Source organism: Panicum hallii, chromosome 5, assembly GCF_002211085.1.
Source record: "Panicum hallii strain FIL2 chromosome 5, PHallii_v3.1, whole genome shotgun sequence".
NCBI lineage: Eukaryota > Viridiplantae > Streptophyta > Magnoliopsida > Poales > Poaceae > Panicum > Panicum hallii.
In genome coordinates this window covers 50,159,939-50,182,158 of record NC_038046.1, presented here as the reverse complement: position 1 = coordinate 50,182,158, position 22,220 = coordinate 50,159,939, and the positions used below count along the sequence as shown (strand labels likewise).

Here is a 22,220-nt window from a genome sequence, read left to right as displayed (position 1 = left end):
GTGGCTCACTGGCAAGTTATCGATCCTCCGACTTGGTGTGGAGCGGCGACGACGGCTTTATGCGGGAAACATGGACATCCCCTTCTTTCATGGAGAAACTCCTTAGTGGAGATGGCATCGAGGTGACCGGGAACTTGGCGAGAGTTTTGGTGGCTAAGCCTTGGTGGCGAGTCAAGAAAGTCTCGGAAGAGACTCGGTGGCCAGGATGCAATACTCTTAGTGCGTGCTTCAACAACGTGAACTAGGGGTAGCCTTGTGCCTATCGATACCACGGGATAAATTTTCATGTCGAGAGTTTGCTTCCTTTCGTCCTTTCATCCTTTTCTTTTTCTTTTAATAAGCTTCCGCATTTCTTATTACAATCTTGTGTGCCTTTACATTCTTAGTGTATTATCTTGCTAGAATTGACTATAGGTTGCAAATCTTTTTGGATGAGATTTTCACGCTAGTTGAACCCTAGCTGCACATCTAGATAATATATTTTAGCTTATATTTTGTGCTAACTAGTTTGACCCATAGGTTAAGATCTTAGAATTGCCTGATTCACCCCCTCCCACTCTTAGGCTATGAGCACCGATTTTTTTCAGATAAGAATGCGAGTTAGATCTTGTGTGAAGGATTCATGATTGTGATTTGGTTATGAAAAATAAGACTAATAATATGCGATATTATTTATGGTAATTTAGTATTCAATGAGACAAATTTAGTATCAAAATTAAATAGCAATGATATGGAGAGTTGTTATATTACGTAGCCATATGCGTGAAATAACGTCATGACATTTATATCTTGATGTGCTAAGCCCATGTATAACTTAAAAAATATTGTGTTTAGATTTGTTAGCCAAGTGAAATCAATTGGTGTGCAGCAGAGAACAAGAACACGTGGTCACTTCATCCAAAACGCTATCTCTACTTGATCAATTACATAAACAACTAAATAAAACGAGATCAAAGGCGTTGTCTCAGCATCATCACGATCCATGCTATTGCTAATCAGTGTACCGCAGCTAGTACGGCTGCTGGTGCGCGCAGTCGAGGTTTGGCCCGGCGTCGACGTTGAAGATCTGGCAGTACCTCCGGTAGAACCCTATCCGGTTGTTCACCCTGGCGTCGTCGGTGCGGTTGCACTCGAGCCCGCCGTTGACGATGTTGGTGACGAGCCCGAACCCCGGCGTCCGGTTGGCGGCGAGATCGGCGGCCGAGGCGCGGTACTCCCCGACCATGACCTCGTGGCACGACGGCTTGGGGCGGCGCGGCGTCATCCAGAACCACAGCGCCGTCCGGAACGCCGTCTCGGAGCAGTTGGCCACCACCTCCGGGTTGCGCAGGCCGTCGAAGCCCAGCGCGCGCCCCGCCGGCCCGTAGTTGAAGTTCCACGACAGCTGGATGGGGCCCCGGCCGTGGTAGGACCTGCCCGGGTAGCACGGCCACTGCGCGTCCGTGGCGTCGCAGTAGTCGCTCGCCGGGCTGATCTCCTCCTTGAAGCACAGGCCCCACGAGTACTCGCCGTCCGGCGCCGTGGCCCAGCCGCCCGTGGTCTCGTGCGAGATCTGCGCGAAGAAGGCGGCGAGCTCGCGCTTGCGGGTGCTGAGGTCGCCGGTGGCGGCGAACTTGGGGAACGTCCGGGCGGCGTTGATGAAGGAGGCGTAGGTGTAGAACCCCTTGGCGGGGCAGGCCGGGTCGTCCTTGTGCAGGAACAGGGAGTTATACAGATGCTCGCTCACGAGCGCCGCCACCGGGCTGCACTGCCCGGGGCCGTACCTCGCCGCCGTTACGCCGGCGCTGCCGCCGGAAGCGACGAGGAAAGCGACCACGACGGCCACTAGGGCGCCGTAGTGCGTGGCGCAAGAACACGCCATTGCCGATGATGATTGCAACCAAGTGGTGTTGTGTTGGGCCTGTATTGTATTGGAGATGGATCACGGTCACGGAGCGAGTGTTGGAGCGACATGCCCGCACGGGTGTGCGGTATAAATAGAGGTGCGTGGCCGGCTAATGGCACGGGGCGTCGGGACGCATGGAAGAGACGAGGACGGCCGGCCGGTCGATGGTGGTGGGGCACCGGCCTAGTAGCCTAGTAGTAGGTATAGCTTCAGGTCAGAGCTTGGACCGATCACCGATGGGCCGCGCCATCACCGGTTGACTTGATCTTGTCTGAGTCAGCCATCATCTGCTGTGCCAGCCGGCCTCTTTTCACCAGAAAATCAACAGAAGGAAGCAGGGAAAGAGACCAAACAGAGTAAATCAAACCATAGCAGCGAAGGAGGTTCCTGTTGCTGTTCCTACTTCCGAGCTAGTTGAAATGATCCCCTTTTCTTGCGAAGCATTTTCCCCCCCAAAGGATGAATTGCTTTTTTTTTCTCTGGTTCGTCTCCCATTCTTGACTGACGAATCTCATGCCGGACCAATATAGAAGATCTTGCACACTAGTATTGGGATTAGAGTCGAGATGGCAAGCAAAGTGGAGTTGGTAGTGCAGGCCAGCATTGTATCCAGCAAAATGGGCGTTCCATTAAGAAATGAACATGGTGTTTGGCTTACATGTGATTGGGAGGTTTGATCAGGTCAGCTAAAAGGTGAGTGTGCCACTCCAAGTTGGTGCATGATCAACCTGATGTATGTGCGCCTTTTCAGGGCGTTGACCGATGTTGGGTGGAGGTCGATTATTTACTTATTTTAGTGCACGGCCGGCCGGCAAAAATTGTCACGTGCATCGATCTACAGGACGTGGGGTCTCAGACGCACATGTCAGTGAGACAACGGATGGTACAAGGCGATTAGGAAATTACCCACTTGCAAATAAAATGAAGAATTACTTCAACTTGGAGTCCAGCAGGGATACATCAGTGCGCACTGTTTAAAAATCAAACAACTATTGTTTCGCTCTGGCTGTAGGAACTCGCAAAATGATTGGTACACCTTGCCATCTTGCTTGCCATCCTGATAGAAGTTATCCAGACCCTCTATTTCACATCGTTTTTTCGTGCTATCTTGTCCGTTGTGCATGTATTTCGGTTGCATATTTTTTTTAATATAGTATATGTACTGATTCTTTTCGATTACAGTGGCCACAAGGTCCAGTATGAGTGGATATAAAGTTTCATCATAACACCTGAAAGTTGAACCACATCTACTTATATTTAGGGCACTCCCAACTCTCCATCTCAACTGGTGTCTCCAAGCAATGCATTTTCTTCAAGCAATTACCACATTGTACACCGGCATTGCACATGATCGATTTGGGTGAATCGAGCGGTGGGGACCGATTTGGGTGGCAGAAGATCGATTAGGGTGGCGGGAGATCAATTTGGGCAGCAGCAGACCTCCTAGCGGCGGCAATGGAGCAGCCCCAACTACGGGGTCAACAAGCGCCGAGAATGTGGCCGCGGCGGGCGGCTGCACTCGGGAAGGGAAGGGGAGGGAAAAAAGAAGGGCGATGCATGATAGGTGGCCCCCACAAACGGGTGTTAATGATATAAGAGCCGATCGATCTTTATCCCTCCAACCAAATAAATAATGAAGTCATCCCAGCCCTCCAACCAAACGTAGATGGAGTCATTTCAACCCTCTAATCTGGAGTATGAAATGAACCCACTCCATCCTACCGCTCTCTCCAACTAAACACTACTTAAATTTTTAGTACTATGAAATAAGACATGTGTCCTGGATGGTTGGATACTTGGATTAATATTGTACTTATGTATAAGATGTGTCAAGTCATATGGTTAGTGTTGTGCTCTATGGTTTGACATGTTTATTATTTTTGAAATATCGTTTCAATGGCTTTCGATCATTATTTATGTGTTCTAGTTCGTATATTTGCGTTTTCAAAATTATCATAAAACCGTTGCCCTTTTATTCTCCTATGATATTGTATCATTTTTCGTTTCCGATAAGAAAATATGAAAGTGAAAGTGATGGAGCCTTTTACCGAATACAATCTCATCTTGAACCATTTGAATGGTAGCTGGTTGCTTAATCATAGCTATTTAATATTTATACACCGGATATAGCCGCCACTGCAGTACTTAATTTATAGTAGTCTCTTCAAAATTATTAGTCACTTTAGTTTTATCCGTTTAATTTTGATCAAGTTTACAGAAAAATATAATAATATATACAATACCAAATAAATATATTTTATAACAGATTTAATAAAATCAGTTTGATTATAGAGGTTGATGTTTTTATAAACTTCCTCAAAGATAACTTTAACATAGGATAAAGTTAATAATTTAAAATGGAGGAAATAGCGCATATTGAGCATCGCGGAATGTATCCATTGTTGCTTTCTGTGAAGGTCTAGCTGCATACTCGCCTCAGAACCAGTACCTTGGAGGCCTCCCCAACAATTGCTCTGCACATGTAGACGTCATGGGCTTGATCCTCGAGAAGAGTTCCCTTGTCATGAAGCTAAATCAACTGCTGCACGAATTGAGTATAACTTAGCCGGTAAGGTTTCTTGTGGTGTGAGATTTGCTCATCCGAGATTGAGTCCTCAACTTGACATTGGTGCTCGTATTTTCTTAATTTTATTCTAGGGTTTAACCGGCGCTATTCTTTTAGTGTTAGATTATGGACCGCCAATTAACCTTTTATGGTCTTCTTCGGGTTGGTACAAAATATCCCATTTAGCAAGATGCTGCTTTTTTTTTTCTGGTGATCGATTTTCTAGAAAATCATGATCTTAAATAGTTCATCTTTTTAAGTACTTCTCATGGGACCGTGAAAATAACATTATATACATGGGTAAACTACTGATTATTGAGTTAGTCAATGTTAGCCGCTCACCTGTTGAAAAGTGCTCCCCTTTAAAACTACCGAGTTGTTTCTCATAGCGTTCCTACCAAGAAAATTGGACAATTTATCCTACAGTGTATATATAGGGACACCTAAATACCTCGTTAAAAAATTTCCCAGATTACACCTAATATAGTTTAATATATTTAATTATAGCATCATGTGGTTCACCGAAGAAGAAAATTTCATTCCTACGGAAGTTAATTTCCCAGGAAGGTAAGAAAGCAAGTCGTAGTTGTAGACATGAGAGCACCTACACATTACACACACTACTACAACCACCCCATCACCATCTTACACATAATATGCCAAATATGCATTATAAGTGTGATACGAAGCCCCAACCTTATGCATCGCGTGACTCCTTCGTACCACTACGTTAAACAATCACTTGTGCTAAATGATTGGATATTATTTATTTATATTATTTTTTTAAATTTTGTAGTAAATTTTTAGATGCTAAGACAATATCAAATGAAAAAATTGTCAACTAAGTTTTAGATCTCGTCAAGTTATATAATTTTGATATAAAGTTTATCTTCATACAATTTTGTATAAAAAGTTATAAAATTTTCTATACGAATGGATATGTTTTAATTAAAAAATAATTATTTGAACTTTCACCACCGGTTCGTATCTCAAACCGGCGTTGATACGAACTTTTGCCACCAGTTCCAACTGCCACTGCTCTCCGAACCGGCGGTGATTGAATATTTGGGATGATGACCATATCTATAGTATACGTATTGAACCCTAGACACATCAAATCGAACAAGAGCAAGAGGAATGCAATGATCAGGATCCCAACGGGTGGTGATATACATCTCTCCAATCAAGCACTTTTAGAGAGTAGAGTGCCAGTGGGGATTCAGACTCAACCTGTTCAGCAACCTCCAAAAGGAAAGCTAAATCTAGCTACGTACAAAATGGACTCTTAGTTTCAGGGCTTAACTGATGAGATCTGCGCAAATCGCAAATAGCTAAAAACAGCTCGGATGATCATCTTCAAGCTCCAAGAAAGCATGTGGGCCCGGAATGTTTTTTGGTGAGGGGAAGATATTTTGCTATGTACTCCGTGTCTCCATGTCCATCCATGCGGATCTCTAGGAATAATGCGTGAACGGACGATTGGTGGCGGTCACGAGCTGCCACTGAGGTCCCGGATCCTGGCCTGGTCGAGCATGGACCACATGACCTGCACGTCCTCGTAGGCGCACGCCATCACCTCCCCGTGGAGCTTGGCCCTCTCGGCGTCGACGTGCTGCACCATAGCTGCGTGCACGAAACATCAGTGTCAGCTCGCGAGCTCCTTCGATCCATCAGAGCGAACACACCCAAGGTTGCTGGAGAATCAACGGAATGAACAATCGGGTGAACGAATATTGTACTGACCTGATGAGCTTGACTCCTGCGGCTTCTTGCCGTCCTTCTGCGGGACGAAGACGTTGCAGGCTTTCCGGAAGGGCGTGGTGATGGTGCGCACCCAAGAACCCATACAAACACGCGCAGAAGCTAGCGGGCAAGGCTCAGCCGGAGCGTAGAGGGGTAGGATAGAGAAGAAGAGCTCTGTCTGGCCGGCGCCACTGACTGGCCAGGCCAAATCAACAACAGGCTGATCTGTATGCAGGGGGCACGCGGTTTATATGAACGCCGCAGGCGCTGCTAGCTTCAGGAAGGATGGGCAATGTGTTCAGATTCAGAAAGAGGATAATAGTTTAACGGAAGGAGCTCCGAGTTCGCGGCAGCGAGACCTAATCATGGCGCTGTGTGGGCATCACGCGAGTATATATTATGGCGACGGCCGGGCGAGGGAAGTGGGGGAGAGGAGAGGAGTAGGACGGGGCGCTCCGGCGGCACGACGACGGGAGGAGGTGATTGGTTGGAGAAGGGGGAGGGGTCGGGGAGGCAAGATCCGGGGGACAAGCGGCGTGCGCGGCCATGTTGGGGGCCGCGCAGTGGCTGCACGTGCTGCCTCGCCGTCGCTGCCGCCTCGCCCGGCGGGCATCGACCGATCCGGGAGCGAGCGAGCGGGCGAGAGAGATGGCTGCATGATTGGTTGGGAGGGGTGGTGGACCACGCACGGAGTCTCGTCGGCTCCGCCGCCCCCCGCGCCCGGGGGGCCGACGGACCGGTGGCGGAGCCCGTGCAGGACGTACGAAGACGAGCGTACTTTTGTGGCGGACACCGGCGCTCCATCGTCGTCGATCGACCATCCGACCCCGGCCCGGCGCGGCCCCCAATCATGAAGGAGCTGAGCGCATGTGATGGGGGTATGCCATGTGTACATATGCATCCCTTGCTAGCTTGTTCCAACAGAATAATTCATGGACGTGCCGCCATGCCTCGGCACCAACCCCTTTCGGGCTGTGCGGTTGGTCGATCGTCCCGTGCATGTGCGCCTAGCTGCGCATGTCTCAGAGCCAAATCCATGGCGCCTCTACTTTTTATTTGTTTTCTTTCTTCCTTTTTTTTTCTTGCTCCTCCAAGTTGAGATGGGGCGGTCCCCAATTCCCTTTGGCCATTGCGTTGAGAGGATTCTTCTTTTTTTTCCCCGCGGATTGGGTATGCTTGGATAGTTGCATACATTCTTGCTACCCTAGCTACAATAATATGTGGTTCATCCACACATTTTCTTGGCTAGTCTCCTATACACACATTGAATTTGGCGCGGCATGGCAAATTTATAGGATGAAATGTCTTGTTCTGGTCATCTGTATTAGTCACACATCTCATCAAGTGAAGAGCTATAACATGCACATCTCAAGTGAGGATAACCCCTAGCTCCTAATTTTAACGCCGCTGGCTCCTTGGCCAATTTTGCTATCCTTGATAAGCTCAAGATTTTACGATTATTACAAGCTAGTGGTGGCCCCAAAACTGACCAACAACACCGCTCTTTCCACAGATATTGTGTTGCCTTCTTAGCAACCAGTGGCACCACCACTGCCTGCTTACTCCAATGATAAAAGAAGGGTTAATTTGTTGCTTGGATTTGCACCCAACCAGCAAATCTAGGGTCTGGATTACAATCAGATGGACCAGGGATTCGAATCTCGACACACTAACAGTTCCCAAAGTAAAAAGAAAAAAAATCTCATTTTACATCCAATAAGAAATGTTCATGGATTTAAATGTGATTCATCAGATTTTAATTATTATAAGTCATTTAGAATTCCTATCAATCTTTTCATCTTTGACTATCAATACATAAAATAGTAGACACGTCACGTATGTTATATATCATTACTTCATAAATTACTTTCATTATATGCAGTCCTTTTATTCTATATATATCGTATTGTCATAAACATATTAATAAAAATACAGACCGTGCAGATATCATAAATGGTGTATATATTTGTGATTGGCGAGAGTAGTAAAATATATAGTACGACACATCATACATATTTGGACAATAACAACCAATTGCCTCCGATCCTAATTTGTAAGTAGCACTATTTACAACTAACACAACCTTTTTTATTGTGTCGTAGTGCCAAGAGATGGCATGGGGTTCAGAGCAAGCCAACTTGGCAATGATGCCCACATCATATTCTAACCACAGCAAACTAGTCCTCAACGGTTTCCATGGTTGTTTATCCGATTTCTTCATCGCTCCCAACAAGAACCCTTTCCACCACGTGACATGTTCACCCGGAATCAAAAGATTCGGGGACATGCCGTACAAAGGGCAAGCTGACACCACAATATTGCCTGGCCCCTCTTACCCCTGGCCGAGATCGATCACCTAGCTCAGCTAATCGTCATGCGCGCCTATGCCGATGCCGGGGGGACCTCCGAATCCCAATCCGCCGGCCGGGGTTCTCCTCTCAATGCACTCTGCTGCAGTTTTCACTGTGCTCGGCGACCCAGCTGTGCCTCCGATCCGTTCCTTGCTCCCGGGGGTTCCTGATCCTCTGACGGGGTAGCAGTGCATGGTTGCAAGTTGCAGGGCTGGCTGCAACTAGCTACCCGGCAAGTTGGGCTGCTGCAGCTGCGTGATGATTCCTTTGGTCTGTTCATCGTACTTCGGACCGTTAAAATGTTAAAGTGCGGTTGCAAATGTTCGCATGCGCGGTGCTTTTGATCTTATCATTGGTTCTGTCTGCTGCCGCGCGGTCCGGCCTTGTCACATGATAAAGTTAAACTGGTTCACAAATCATTGAAGAGTTTTCAAATTAAGGATAAGGATAGGGCTGCTGTGTCCATGAGGGCACCCCGGTGAGGTATAGTCATGTTGATCTATCGTTGATTAGCTCTCTTAGCTTGAATGCGCGAACTAGATTTAAGAAATTTCTTCTTTTGCGAGAATGAGCGCTTTTGATGTAGTTTTAAGTTCTAACGTGCGTGCTAGAACAGATAGTTTAGAAACTTACGACGCGTTTCACTGAAATAGAAATAACCTTTCAAAACTAGTTTGAAAATATTCAACCATTGTATTACCAGTTTACCGCTGAGTTTCAATGATCTTATTTACCTAGAGTGTTAATTAACTAGAACGACGAGGACAGAAAGAGAGAAAATAAATTTGTACAATTCACATGTGGTGAACCACGAGCACCGTACAGCCTGGACACATGGGTCATGCCGGAACAGGAAGTGCTGGGGTCATGGATTTGGCCCAGCAGCGTGGTGAGGAAAAAGAAAAGGATATTAAAAGTAAAATCCTGTGAATTTGAAACGTTGCAAAACTGCCTAAGCAAAAAGGTTTTACAGCCATTTATTTTGTTCTTTTTTCAATCAACTTTTTTTGACCTCTCCTAATCAATTGTACGTTTTGGTAATTCGGCCACGGTTTTGCTCTCCTGTGCTGTCCTTTCCAGCTGTTTTTCTTGGCCGTTGTGGACCTATTCTGTTGTTTTATTTGTGGCGCCATGTTTTTTGTCATTTTGTTGCTCTATCTCTTTCTGCTTTGTTACTATTTGGAGGGAACTGGTTCGTATATAATAACTAAGGTCCTGTTTTGATCTATCCGAATTAGCTAGGTTGAATCAGCTAATTGGATAATTGTTATTTAGCTAGATAGAAGAGTTTGAGCTGCGTACTAGCTGGTCCCCTTTGGATCCATTCTAGCTAAAATTAGCTACCTACACCAATTAGCTGTTGGATTCAAACAGGCCCTAAATATTTCGCTTCTTGTGTGTGTCTGAATTATTAGTTAGGACATCACATTGTAAGAAACAGCCTAGCCATTTAGTCTTTCTTCTGTTAGTGCTTGATCTGGTTATAATGGTCAAACGGAAGATGGTCTTATTAATTTTCTATGTTATATCATGACTTGCTAATCAGGTTGAAATGTCCTACAAACAATTGCTCTTCCATCGATAAGCTGCTGATGTTCGTTAGCTGTGGTTCAGGGAGTGTTTTCTCTGTACTCACATTCCTCCTCCTTGTATCTCTTTTTTTTTTCCTTTGCGTTGTGCGCCAAATCTTTAGTCCGGCAGGGGCTTGGTTTTTCCTTTTGCCCATGTCTTTATCTTTTTGTTTGTTGCGAGATCTGCGGTTTTGTGGATGGAATCCGTTCATCGTCTATAACTATAAGTCTGTATGTTTGACTTGTGGTGTCAAGATTCTGTAGCTAAATTAGGGTACCCAATTATTAGTTTGATAGGCCAAGATTCTTGTAGATAGCATAATAACTAAAGTGGCTCTAACCAATTTTTGTTAGTTCTAGTGTTGGATATCATGTTTGTGATAATTGAATGGAGTGTGGTATTATTAATATCCATTATTGTCATGACTTGCTATTCAGTGGTTGAAAATTGGCCTAAAATATATATGTATTATTCTATCTAGAGGCGATGGTTGGTGGTTAATTAGTTGGAGTTCCACAGCTCATGTCATGCCTTGTAGTCCTTTGAGCACATCTAATAAATAAAAAATATTATGCTTATCTTTCGTAAAGTTTTTTTTTGTTGGAGCCAAGTAGTTCACCCCTCCCCCTTCATTAGCATTTTTTTCATTTCCTAGTAATGACACATGCAGTCAAAAAATTCATAATAGGGTGTTTTGGTTTAACCTTTTATAATACGACTGCAAGTCATTTATAATATATTTAGAAATATTTTTATTTTATTTCTTCAATTAACCTAGTACCTCCTCTATTTCACTGTGTTAATTTGTCCATGGCCCCAGGAGAAAACATTACACAATATTTGTTCATTGATAATATTAAAGATGTATTTATTCAATATTTTTACTCCTTACCATTAATTACTAAGATAGAAAATATAAATATATTGGTGAAAAAATTTGAAACACTTAACTTAATGCACTCGGAAATATTTATTTAATTATCAGCAAGACTCAAAACACTTACTATGTTAAACTTCGTTGTGCATGTATGCATGAGAACGAAGACACATGCCGGGGCGGATTCAAGACCCGTGCTGTGCGTGCTATAGCACGGATCCAACCTGATTTACCTTAAGTAAATTGATGCATGTACAACGAAGTACAATGTTAAGTGTCGACAAACATGCATGCATGCCATTGTCATCACTCATCACACACAGGCACACACTACATACAAGTTTATCACTAAACAACAAAGCAATAGAACCTAGTCATCCAAGAACGCGCGTCAGTAACGCCTATCCATCTCGGTCGCCGGCGAGCATCCCGCGATGCACCCGCTCGATGAATTCGGAGGCCCTCCGGTCGATATCGCGGTCGGCGTACCAGTGGCCGCCGTAGTCGTCGTCGTCGCCGTCGCTCGGCCGCACCCTCGTCCCCTGGTAGTACTTCGGCTGCGGCGGCCTCCCCGCCGCCTCTTCCTCCGCCGACTTCCCGCCGGCGCTCTGCTTCTTCAACCCAAACAACGACGCGAGCACTGACCTCTTCCCTCTCCCCATCGACGATCTCTCTCGAAAGCTATAACAAGACCTGTTTGGGTTGTTGGCTTGTTGGTTGCATGGGGATAGATATGGCGTGGTGGCCGTGTATTTATAGGAGACAGAACCCTACGCGCGCGCACGCTCGGGCGCCATGGCTCAACGAAGGGCGGGAAGTTTATTAGTCATGGCTGCGACCACCCGGTCGTGTGGTTAGGCAGCAGCTTTGTATGATTAATCCCGGCGATGTCCCGTCACTTTTTTGACTGGCCATTCGTTGGCCTGCCCGTGTAACCTACCAAGCGTCCAAGCACCATTTGTTCAGTCGCCAGTAAGTATCCACAAGCAATCTTAGTGGCGTGTAATCATGGACTGATCAAGCAAGCAACCTAGCTAAATAAAGGTGACTGAACCACCGAACTGATTCGTCCAGGGTTCTGGTCATGCATCGACGTACGGAGAAAAATCCATGCATGGATCGTCAGTGCTGACTTCGAGATTGGATGATGGAACCGCACCTGTGTAGGTTTAGCAGATCGATCACGGAACCGTGCGGTGAGCACACACGTCGGCAGGTTTGCAAAGATCGAGTTGGGCAGCGCGACGTACTGGCCGGACGTCGTCGATTGTGAGCTGCGACGACGAACGAACAGAGAACTAACGAAGGCTTTGTACGTTTGACAATACGAGTCGTTGAGCGTACAACAGAGTTGAATTGTGTCACTGTGACTTTGTATTATTGTACGTATACAAGCAGGCCACGCCGCGGATGAACGTAGGCAGTTTGAACAGCTTGATTGAACTGAAGATTATTCATTGACTAAGTAGCACTGTTCAGACTTTGTATCTCGGCGTTATTTAAAGCAGATGTGCGCAACTGTTGCTTGCTCTCTATCTCTGCATTGCAATTGCAAGAGGAAGTCAAGAAAGCTAGCATGGTGTTTGCCGGTGGATGATTCCTAGTAGTTGTTGGGTGGGACGTACGACCTTCTGTAGTTCTGCTGGCTGCAGCGCGGCAGAAATTTCCAAAAGTCATGCCTGCTTTGTGTGTTCTAACCTTTAGTTGTCTCCTGTCTGGCCACTAGAATTAAGTATCTATCATATTGTGATCATGAAGAGATGGAAGTCTTATCATCACAAGTTCATGCAGGCAATTAGCAAGCACAATCCGGCCGGAGAGGTGTCAACGTGTTGCTGTTTGGTCCGTGTGCACGTTCAGAGAAGCAGTCAGAAAGCGACTTGTACTTATGATAGGCGCAAAGGAGATCTGTCTGTAAGTTTCGCGTTCGTTCCCGGGGAACATATTCTTTTATCGGAGGGCACCGCAGATCACTTTACGCAAAGTTAGTTCAGATATCCTTGCTCTTTTCAGTATTTTGCGCCTGAGCAGAGCGCCCCTCTGCCGGAAAGCTCGCCGCGCCGGTGATGCTCTGGAGCCTCACGGCAAACAGCCGCCAGTCACACGGTTCCTCAATCCTCACTGATCCTCTGCTTCCATTTTGCCAGTTAACGCAGCCATCTGTCACATCCACCCACAAGCATTAACGGCCCTTTCGTTATATTTGTGATTAATTCCATACTTCTTAGGTTTATTATTATTTTCAAATTAATAAAAAAGTTGTAATTTAATTTATCAATGCGAAAAAATGATGTTATTCGGGCTTCTCAATGTTTGTTAATATACAGAAGATGGGTATTATTTTTAAAAAATATAAAACTATATAATGGATATATAGTTATACACACCTTTGCTAAAATTAATATTATTCAAGATACACTAGAAGTCTTGTTTTGTACAATGGTGCGCTGTTGTTTCTAGGATTCAACTATCATGAGGCTGCTTGCGAGGGTAGGCAAGCGAAACGTGCTTGATGACATTCATATTTGTGTTATATGTGTTTTTATTTGCTGCAAAAAAATACTGTATTTCCTGAACCTTGTTTTATTTGGTTACTTTGTATACGCTCCAAGCACGCATATGATGTTTAATTTGTTTTCACTTATTCTCATGTAATATGTTGGCCATGTCGTATTATTGTATAAACTAATGTTTTGAAACTTTGTATTAATCATTGAGTCTATATACGAGATATTCAATAATTCAGGTATACTATTGTTGAGTATGACAAATGGAGTCTTGAACTATTGATACAACTTTCTGAATGAAGTTACTTACTATTTGTAGAATTTTCAAAAGCAAAGTTAGCAAAAATCAGTTGTTTTGTAGAGTGAGAATTGTTCTTAGATCTAAATGTTTTTTTTACTGTATTACGCATCAAGTCTTGATAAATTTATACTTGAACTGAAGTCATTATTGTGCTCTGGTACTAAGATCAAAATTTTAATAATATATAGAAATAAACATGATTTACAATCGTTCTTGCTATGAAACAATTAATCTGAACTGCCCAAGATTATAACTACAATGATTCTATTTAATTAAACCTTTTAAATTATTTTACTTTACTTTAAATTAATATGGTGACTTTTAAAATTTCCATTGTTGAGAAACATAAGGTTCTTCATGAAACCTTCACTTATGATTACAAATTTAACACAATTTTTTTGCAAATATAATAAATTCTCAATACATTTATTAAAGAACTGCCTAAATGATAACCCTATAAACTTCTACTCCAATATTGTCAAACCAGAACTATATCTATAGGCCATATATCCTCTACTTGTATATTTATCCTCTAATTGTAACCCAAACCCTCACCTCACGGAGCCACAGCTCACCCATCCCCAACCCTTGTCCTCGTGTCACCACTATCCATTTTCTTCGTACTTCATACCTATGCATCCTATACTACAGTCCCAGTTTGCCATCATTTCCGACCCACTGTGCTAGACTGCCACTGCGAAATGGCAGACACTATGCTAGAAATGTTTTCTAGGGCCGGTCAAAAATAAGTTTTACAACCGGCCCTCTAAGTAATCGGTTCTACAAATGATGCATTTTTGGAGTCGGTTCTCCGAATGTTGCTGAAAATGTATTTCTACAACCGGCTGACAGGATCCTACTGTGTGGAAGTGAGATATTAATACTAAGAGTGAGAAAACTGTTAAACCAAAACCCTAAGGAAACGTCCTTATCTTATCTCAAAGCATATTCAAAGCTGAGAGAACAAACACTCATGCATGCCAGATGTACTGCTGAGTTCTAGAACACGTACGGCATTATCAATTTATCATACTACACTGATAAAGATTACTGATAGATCATAGAGAAACAAAAAAACAACAAAATCAATCCTGCAATCGAATAGATAACGTCCACACATGCACAACAATGACACACTGCACCATGCTTTATTCATGCATGGCTAACAACAGCCAGCCCGGAAATGCAGGCGCCCGCACAGGCGCCTACCTATCCGTCTTGTTCGCTGGCCATCATCCCCCGGTGCACCCTCTCGATGTACTCAGAGGCCTTCCGGTCGATGTCGCGCTCGGCGTACCAGTACTGGCCGTAGTAGTTGTCGTCGTCGCTCGGCCGCACCCTCGTCCCCGGGTGGTTCCTCTGCGGCGGCCTCCCCGCCGCCGCCGCCTCCTGCCTCCCGCCGGAGCCCTGTTTCTTGCTCCCGAACAGGGACGCAAAGAAAGACTTCTTGCCTCTCCCCATTGACACCTTACCACACACTATACCTCTCTCTCTCTCTCTCTCTCTCTCTCTCTCTCCTCTCTCTCTCTCTCTCTCTCTCTCTCTCTCTCTCTCTCTCTCTCTCTCTCTCTCTCTCTGTGTGGCAAGCTGCAAAGAAGGTTTGCAAGCAAGGCCCACTCTCGCTAGCTGCAACAAGCTTTGGCTGGTTGGTTGCAAGGGATCAGGTGTGTTCTGGTGTATTTATAGGGGATTGTAGGAGACCGATCCGACCCCCACCCACGCGTGCGGCACGACTTGGTTAGGAGCTTCATTACTGGCCATTAGGGTTTGGTAGTAGGGAGGGAGATATGCCTTGTGGGGGTTAGGCAGCAGCTTTGTATGATTAATCGCGGCGATCCCTGGGCCCTTTTTGACTGGCCATTCATTGGGCGGGCCGTGTAATCCGGGGCCGTTTGTTTAATCACCAGAAGTTACTGACAAGCAATAAGCTTGGTTAGTGCATATCAAGAGTTAGTTCAAGACTGCTGGGAGTAATCAGAAAGTGAATCTATGGAGGTTTCTAGTGCGTGCTGCTGGTCGATCATGGATGGACCGTGGCCCGTGGGTGTGTGCGCGAGAGGCCATTGGATCACACAAATGAAGTCGCACGTGTATGTTTAGCGCCGCACGTAACCGTGTCGCGAGCACAAACGTTGGCACGCAAAGGTCGAGTTGGGCAGCGGTACCTGCCATGAGCGGTGGTGATGAACGGGCAGAGAAGGCCTTTCTTCCATTTGACAATAGTAGGACTACTGTAGGAGTAGAACGTACATTGGAGTTGAATTGGACGAGCAGCAGACTTCTTCTTTAGTAATATAATGTACTCGATTTGAACAGAGCAAAGACAAGAAGAAGATGCATGGACAGTTCACCATTGTTCAGACTTCAGACTGCGAATCTAGGCTGCTGCCTCGCAAGAGAAAGTCAAGAAGCATCAGCTTGCCCGTGGATTCCTGGAGTTGTTGGGCGAGAGGACCTCCGGTTGGCTGCAGCGCGGCAGAGATTTCCAAAAGTTACACCTAGCTACTCGATATATACTAGCAGCAGTAAGCACTACATTTTATCTTGAAGACGAGGTTTCTTAGCATCGAAAACGAACTTATTAGATAAGCACGCATTTGGCAAAGACCGATCTGGAGGAGGTGTCAAGTCGCGGTTTGGCACGCGTGCATGCAACGTCCATAAGGCGCAGCAGACACAGAAAGCGACTTGTGCTTATTATGTGGGCCGCAAAAGTATATCTGTCTGTCCATTTAGATTAGGGGAACTAGATGCCTTGGTTAGTTTAATCTCATTGCATTGGTTCCTCCTTCCAGAGCACAACTCGCTTGTTAATCATTAGTCTACTCAAGTAACTTAGATTATCGATGGTTCCTTACGTCTTGGGCTAGCTTATTACTTGGTAATACCTCGGTTACACCACCGATAGAACTGGACAAAATTTACCACGCTGTGTAAGCTAAACTGAATGGTACATATAGTCCATTCAGATAAGCTAGTAAATATGGAACAAAGAGCGCAGCTTCAGGCTGCTGGTAGTGGTTTGAATGGAAAACAGTTCTCACAGAATAATTAGCAGTGTGTGTTCTACTCTCTTTGGGGTACAACATTTAGCATTATGGGAGGTTCTCTTTTACTTTTTGGAAGGATTAATTAGGGCAATGTTCTTGGTCATAGGTACGGTAAAAGAAGTCGTAAAGGTCTAAGACTTTGCATTAACAAGAAAGTAATTGTACACAATTGCCAAGTAGCACTGCGAATCTTTGAGAGAACATGACACCCAAAGAGCAGAAATCCATTCCAAAAGGGTGAGAGATCATGAAAAGAAAGCTGCTCTGGGGTGCAGTTTACAAGACATGGGTTACGTCTTCTGATCTTAGAAATAATATATTGAATTATTTGTTGATCATAATTTGAATATCATAATAAGGGTGTCGATGTTGAGATGAAATAAATGATAATTTATGCAAACAACTTAAACAAAATCCATGAGGTTAATTTCTGTTTTCACTAAAATCAAAACATTGATTTCATCAAGCCTGCGAATTTTTTCTAAACTTTCATCAGAAGTATGTCTGCATTTGCAACAAGAAACTATATACATATATTTATTTTGAGAAATATTTCAAACTTACCCAACTGTTTAGATATATACACATGTCATATATTTACTACCGTCTCGATACAACAACATAAAAAGAATCACGTTTCTTTAGGCTAGTTGTTTCGATGTGCAAAAAGAGATCGCTTTACATAACAAACATATCAAATAAACAAACGCGACTGACTTTGAGGCATTTGCAAAGTTCATTCCCTTTTGCACGCATCCAAGTTAATAGTAGCAGATGCTTAACACCTAGGAGAATGCAGCATATAACTGTCTAAATCTTGAGTTGTTTGCTTTAGAAAATGTAAAGTGCTTGATGTTATTCTGGTTTTGCTGTAACTTCGCCAAAAGCTTTGTTTTCATGCTTAACAGTTAGGAGCGAACATTGTTGTAAAATATAAAAGGTTGTTTAGCAAGAGGGAGGGAAAACATAATCTGCTCTTGAGCAACTCAGGTCTGATCGACAGTGTACAATTGCCTAATAAGTGGTGACCGCATGGAGCCCACATGTCAGTGAAAGGAAAAATGGAAGAAACATTTTCCATTGAGCATAGGATTGGATACCACAGCACCTCTTATGTATTTCGAGGAACAGCATGAACCACTGAATTGCAATGTCCTATTACTACTGGAAATTGCTTTTTCCCTGTGTCAGGTATTTTTTCCGACGGTACCGCAAATACTCACAGGGAAAATGCAATTAACTTTTGGGTTTGTCGAACTTACATGGAAATACGAATAACTCTGTCGGTTTTTATACAACACACAGGAATATTATCTCTGTCATATTTTAATTTCTCTGTCATATTATCTCTATCGGTATTTGCCTGTCAGAAAATATTTTCTTGACGGTTTTCCCCTATATTCCTGACGGTAGTTGGCACACATGGAAATTTCAGTTTCTAGTGGTGTATGTGCTAATCTAGGTTTATTATGGAATCTACATGACAGGGAAAAAGAATTCAAATTTGCAAAATTTATTGCCATAATTGTATGTTTTGTTCACTAACGAAAAGCACGAAATTCAAGAATTCTCGTTGAAATTTTGAACATGGTGCCAACTGACTTTTGTCTTTTGAATACATATGGCTGTTTTCTGAACATATGCACACATCATATGACTGAACAATGTGTTGGTATTTTACCGCCTGCCCACCGAGGGGTATACCCGAGGTGGTGAGTTTTAGGTAGGGTGTCGCCGAGATCAGAAACTCGAAGGTGCAAGCAACACGAGGTTTAGACAGGTTCGGGCCGCGATGTACGTAATACCCTACGTTCTGTTTGGTGGTTTGTATTGTCTTGGGTGTTGATGTGTTTTGAGGGGTCCCTGCCCGCCCTTATATATCCGGGAGAATAGGGTTACATGAATCCTAGTCCAACACTAGCTTAGGAATCCTACTCGAGTACAACTCGAGTAGTTTCCTTCTGTATCGACTGGTTCTACTTTGCATGCGAGTAGAGTACAATACAGATAAGGAATAGGACATGTCCTATCCCCTATACCTGTATGAACTACGTTATGTACACAGTCCCGTAATTCCAGGTCTGACAAGCCCCCGAGCTCTTCGTAGCTGAGTACTGCAGGCTCCTCGAGTACTTCCGAAGTAGTTTTCGGCTTCTTTTGAAGCTCCGTCTTGAAGTTCTTCTTCGAGTACTTCCTTGGCTGCATCGAAGCTATGATGTGCTCATGCTCTGAATTACTTCTTTGGTATGGGGTGCGATGGAAAATCGCTCTTCATACGGAGTAGCCCCCCGAGCCTTAGGTTGAATCGAAGAATCAGGCTAAGGGTCACATTAGTCTTGAATCTTCCTTGCTTACTCTTCGAATATATTAGAAAAATAAGTAGTCGATGCCACATATCCCGCAGCCGCCGAGCCTTGAATCCAAATCTCTCAAGTCTTGGAAAAAAGATCCAATGGTCGTGGCATGTAGTGAAAAAATATTCCCTTGGGAAATAATTGGTGTGATGATACAGATGATAGAAGTTAGATTTGGAATTCGAAAAACCCATTTTTCAGGACAATTAACCCTAAAAAATGGTTAATCAAATAATTTATCTAAAAATCCACCAAATAACCACTCATCTTCTAAATATTTCCTGTGACGACTCTTCAACTTCATAACAGTAAACCTGTATCCAGCCGCTGGTTATTTAACCCTACGGTAACTTAGAGTAAAATCCGTGCTTCCAATTTTGAATCCGCCGAGTAATTTCCGAGTCCCCAATCAGATCTGTGCTTAGCCTTCACCTCCTTTGACAAGCCCCAAGCTAGCCGAATCTCTCCACCCCTTCTCTGCAGCCCCCGAGCGCATGCGAGTAAAGCGGCTCGTGACAAACAGATCTGAAATGACGCCCAAGAGATCCAACAAGAAGGATGGGAAGGGGAAGGAATCGCAGCCGCCTTCCGGGGAGTGGACTTACAGTAAGTGCTCCAATAACGATCTCCTGAATCTTATTTCTGAGGGTTTGCTTCAGGAAAAAGATCTCATCAACTGGCGCCCTTCTTTTCGCCAATCTCTTCCCATGGAGAATGTAGACGAAATCGTCTCATTCTATCATTTCGCTAAACAGGGTTTGGCCCTCCCCACCTGTTCCTTCTTCCGTGGCCTTCTTTATTTCTACGGGCTTGAGCTCCATCATCTCAACCCGAACTCGATCTACCACATTGCTATTTTCATCCACTTTTGTGAAGCTTTCCTTGGAATTGAACCCTATTGGGATCTTTTCCGCTATCTCTTCCATTTAAAACCGCAACCTACTTCCAAAAATCCATCCATTGTAAGGGGCGCCGGCATTCAGCTTAGGCAACATGCCGGTGACAAATATCTTTCCTACAAATTCTCCTCCAACATCCCTGGATGGAAAAACCATTGGTTCTACATCGGAAACCATGCCCCCCAACTCACTGAAAGATCGGGTAAGCCCCCTGTCCTCCGGCCGAAGTGGAACACAGAGCCCTCCAAGGGGGACATGGACCAAGTCGATGAGCTGCTAGCTCTCATAGCAGCCCATAAGGAAATGGGGGTGACCGGCGCGTCTGTAATGTTGTCATTTTTCAAACGCCAAATTCAACCCATCCAGCAACGCCATACGTTAGGCTTCGAGTACATGGGTGCTGAAGACCCATCTCGGATGTGCGCAGAGGAATTGACCGATGATGCCACGCTCATCCGGGTCAAGCGGGTGCTACTGAATGTGAACACGGTTCCCTACATCTCAGAACTGTTCTCCGCACAAAATCGTATAGAGCCAGTAAGCTTTCAACTACATGGAATACTTTCTGTTGTTCTGAAACTTCCGCTAACTGAGAATCCTCTACAGGGACACACGGCGTTGTATCGGAGTTATCCGCCACAATCCGACGTCCCCCGACCGTACCCCCTTCTTCCCAGCGCCGAGCGAAAAGGGCTCAATCATCTGATTATCTGCCCAGCGGCGAGACAACCGAGAGCGAGATCCCCCTGGCGGAGAAGGCAGCTGAAGGGGAGGCGAACAAGAACAATCCCCCAGATCATCCGTGGTGTTGGTAGAAGCCTTGCCATCGGTCCCTCAGGGTTGTCGGGTGGTACGCAAGTGCAAAGCGAACGTAGTCGAATCCACCAGGTATGGTACCGCCGTCTTGTGGAATTGTCAAGTCTTGTGGTTGTTGGATGCTTACTTTGTCTGTGTTGAAAGTAGGTGGCCGGGACCGAAAGGTGGTCGGGACCGCATTTGCTGGGGATGATGTTCCAGTAGGTGGTTCTGTAGAAACTGCTAGGACGGACCCGTCGACTACTTCTGCAGGGATCGTGACCATTGCCGTGGTGGGTACCTCGCTGGGGCATGTCGCGCCCTCGACTGGTGTGACCCCACCACCGGTAATGAGTACTGTGGTTGTAAAACCACGGGTACTGAGGCTTAAGAAGCCCGCCATGAAGAAATCCTCTTTGTGAGTGCAGCTCCTTGTTCATAATATCTTCTGCTCTTTCGACTTGTTTGATGATATATCTGATTCTGCTGTGTTAGGACTTCATCTGCTTTGGGGTTGGATGAGCCAAAGCCTATCTCAGATACTCCAGCCCCCGAGCCGCCAGTCGGACAACCTGAAGCGGAAAGCGCACAACTGCTGCCGCCCGGGAATGAGGATGCGACTCTGCCCTACCCACCACCTCCCAACCCCAGCAAATCAAATCCAGTGCTGGTGGTGGTGAGCAAGTTGAGGCCACCGGTGCCGCTCCTGCGGAAGGCACAGGTAAGTGTCTGACCCCCTGTGGCTAACTGCTTAGATCGTAGGCTTCATTTATTGAACGCTTTTCAACTTGCAGGTGCCCCGCAGCCATCAACTGAAGAGGCTGCGGGTACTTCTGGCAACTCTAGAACTCTGTTGATGCCTGGGAGAGGACTCAAGAACATTGTCACCAACAATCTGTTGGATGATCCTATCCTCTCGGTCGACAACATGAGGTATTTCCAGAAGATCTCCAAGGAGATGTACAGGTTTACCCTGGTAAGGCATGACTGCTCTTCTGCCATTATGCTTTGTCGAGTTGTTTTGTCTTCTCAGTCTTCCCCCTTATACAGGATGTGGCCAAACGCTCTTAAGAAAAATCTAAGAAGCTGAAGGCAGTCGAGAGTGGCCTCCGGGAGCTCCAAGCGAAGGATCGACGCATCGAGGAAGAAATCCAAAAGAACATCGATCTTCGCAAAGAGCTTGATAAGCTGAAGCAGGAGCGAACACAAGAAACATGGCTGCTCGAGAACGACATCCGTAATCTTGAGAAGTCCAACTCTGAGCTCCAAGAACAGCTCAAGGAGCAGAAAAAAGCGTATCAAGGCAAGTCCTTTCCTTGC

At 45.0% G+C, this 22,220-nt stretch overlaps 4 protein-coding genes across 4 annotated transcripts; all 4 read right to left on the bottom strand.

The window, feature by feature from the left end:
• Window positions 1–865: 865 nt before the first annotated feature.
• LOC112894818 (chitinase 10-like) lies at window positions 866–1,917 on the bottom strand. Its single transcript, XM_025962635.1, has one exon. The coding sequence runs from the start codon at window positions 1,859–1,861 to the stop codon at window positions 1,010–1,012; it is 852 nt and encodes a 283-aa protein (XP_025818420.1). The 5' UTR covers window positions 1,862–1,917; the 3' UTR covers window positions 866–1,009.
• Window positions 1,918–5,535: 3,618 nt separating this feature from the next.
• Window positions 5,536–6,897, bottom strand: LOC112895107. Its single transcript, XM_025962986.1, has 2 exons — window positions 6,195–6,897; window positions 5,536–6,074 (listed from the first exon to the last, which is right to left on the bottom strand). Exons 1-2 carry the CDS (start codon window positions 6,295–6,297, stop codon window positions 5,941–5,943), a joined length of 237 nt encoding a protein of 78 aa, XP_025818771.1. The 5' UTR covers window positions 6,298–6,897; the 3' UTR covers window positions 5,536–5,940.
• A 4,249-nt stretch (window positions 6,898–11,146) lies between these two features.
• LOC112895824 lies at window positions 11,147–11,700 on the bottom strand. The gene has a single exon (XM_025963819.1). The coding sequence runs from the start codon at window positions 11,654–11,656 to the stop codon at window positions 11,396–11,398; it is 261 nt and encodes an 86-aa protein (XP_025819604.1). The 5' UTR covers window positions 11,657–11,700; the 3' UTR covers window positions 11,147–11,395.
• A 3,311-nt stretch (window positions 11,701–15,011) lies between these two features.
• LOC112892016 lies at window positions 15,012–15,280 on the bottom strand. Its single transcript, XM_025959065.1, has one exon. The coding sequence runs from the start codon at window positions 15,261–15,263 to the stop codon at window positions 15,012–15,014; it is 252 nt and encodes an 83-aa protein (XP_025814850.1). The 5' UTR covers window positions 15,264–15,280.
• Between the last annotated feature and the right edge of the window lie 6,940 nt (window positions 15,281–22,220).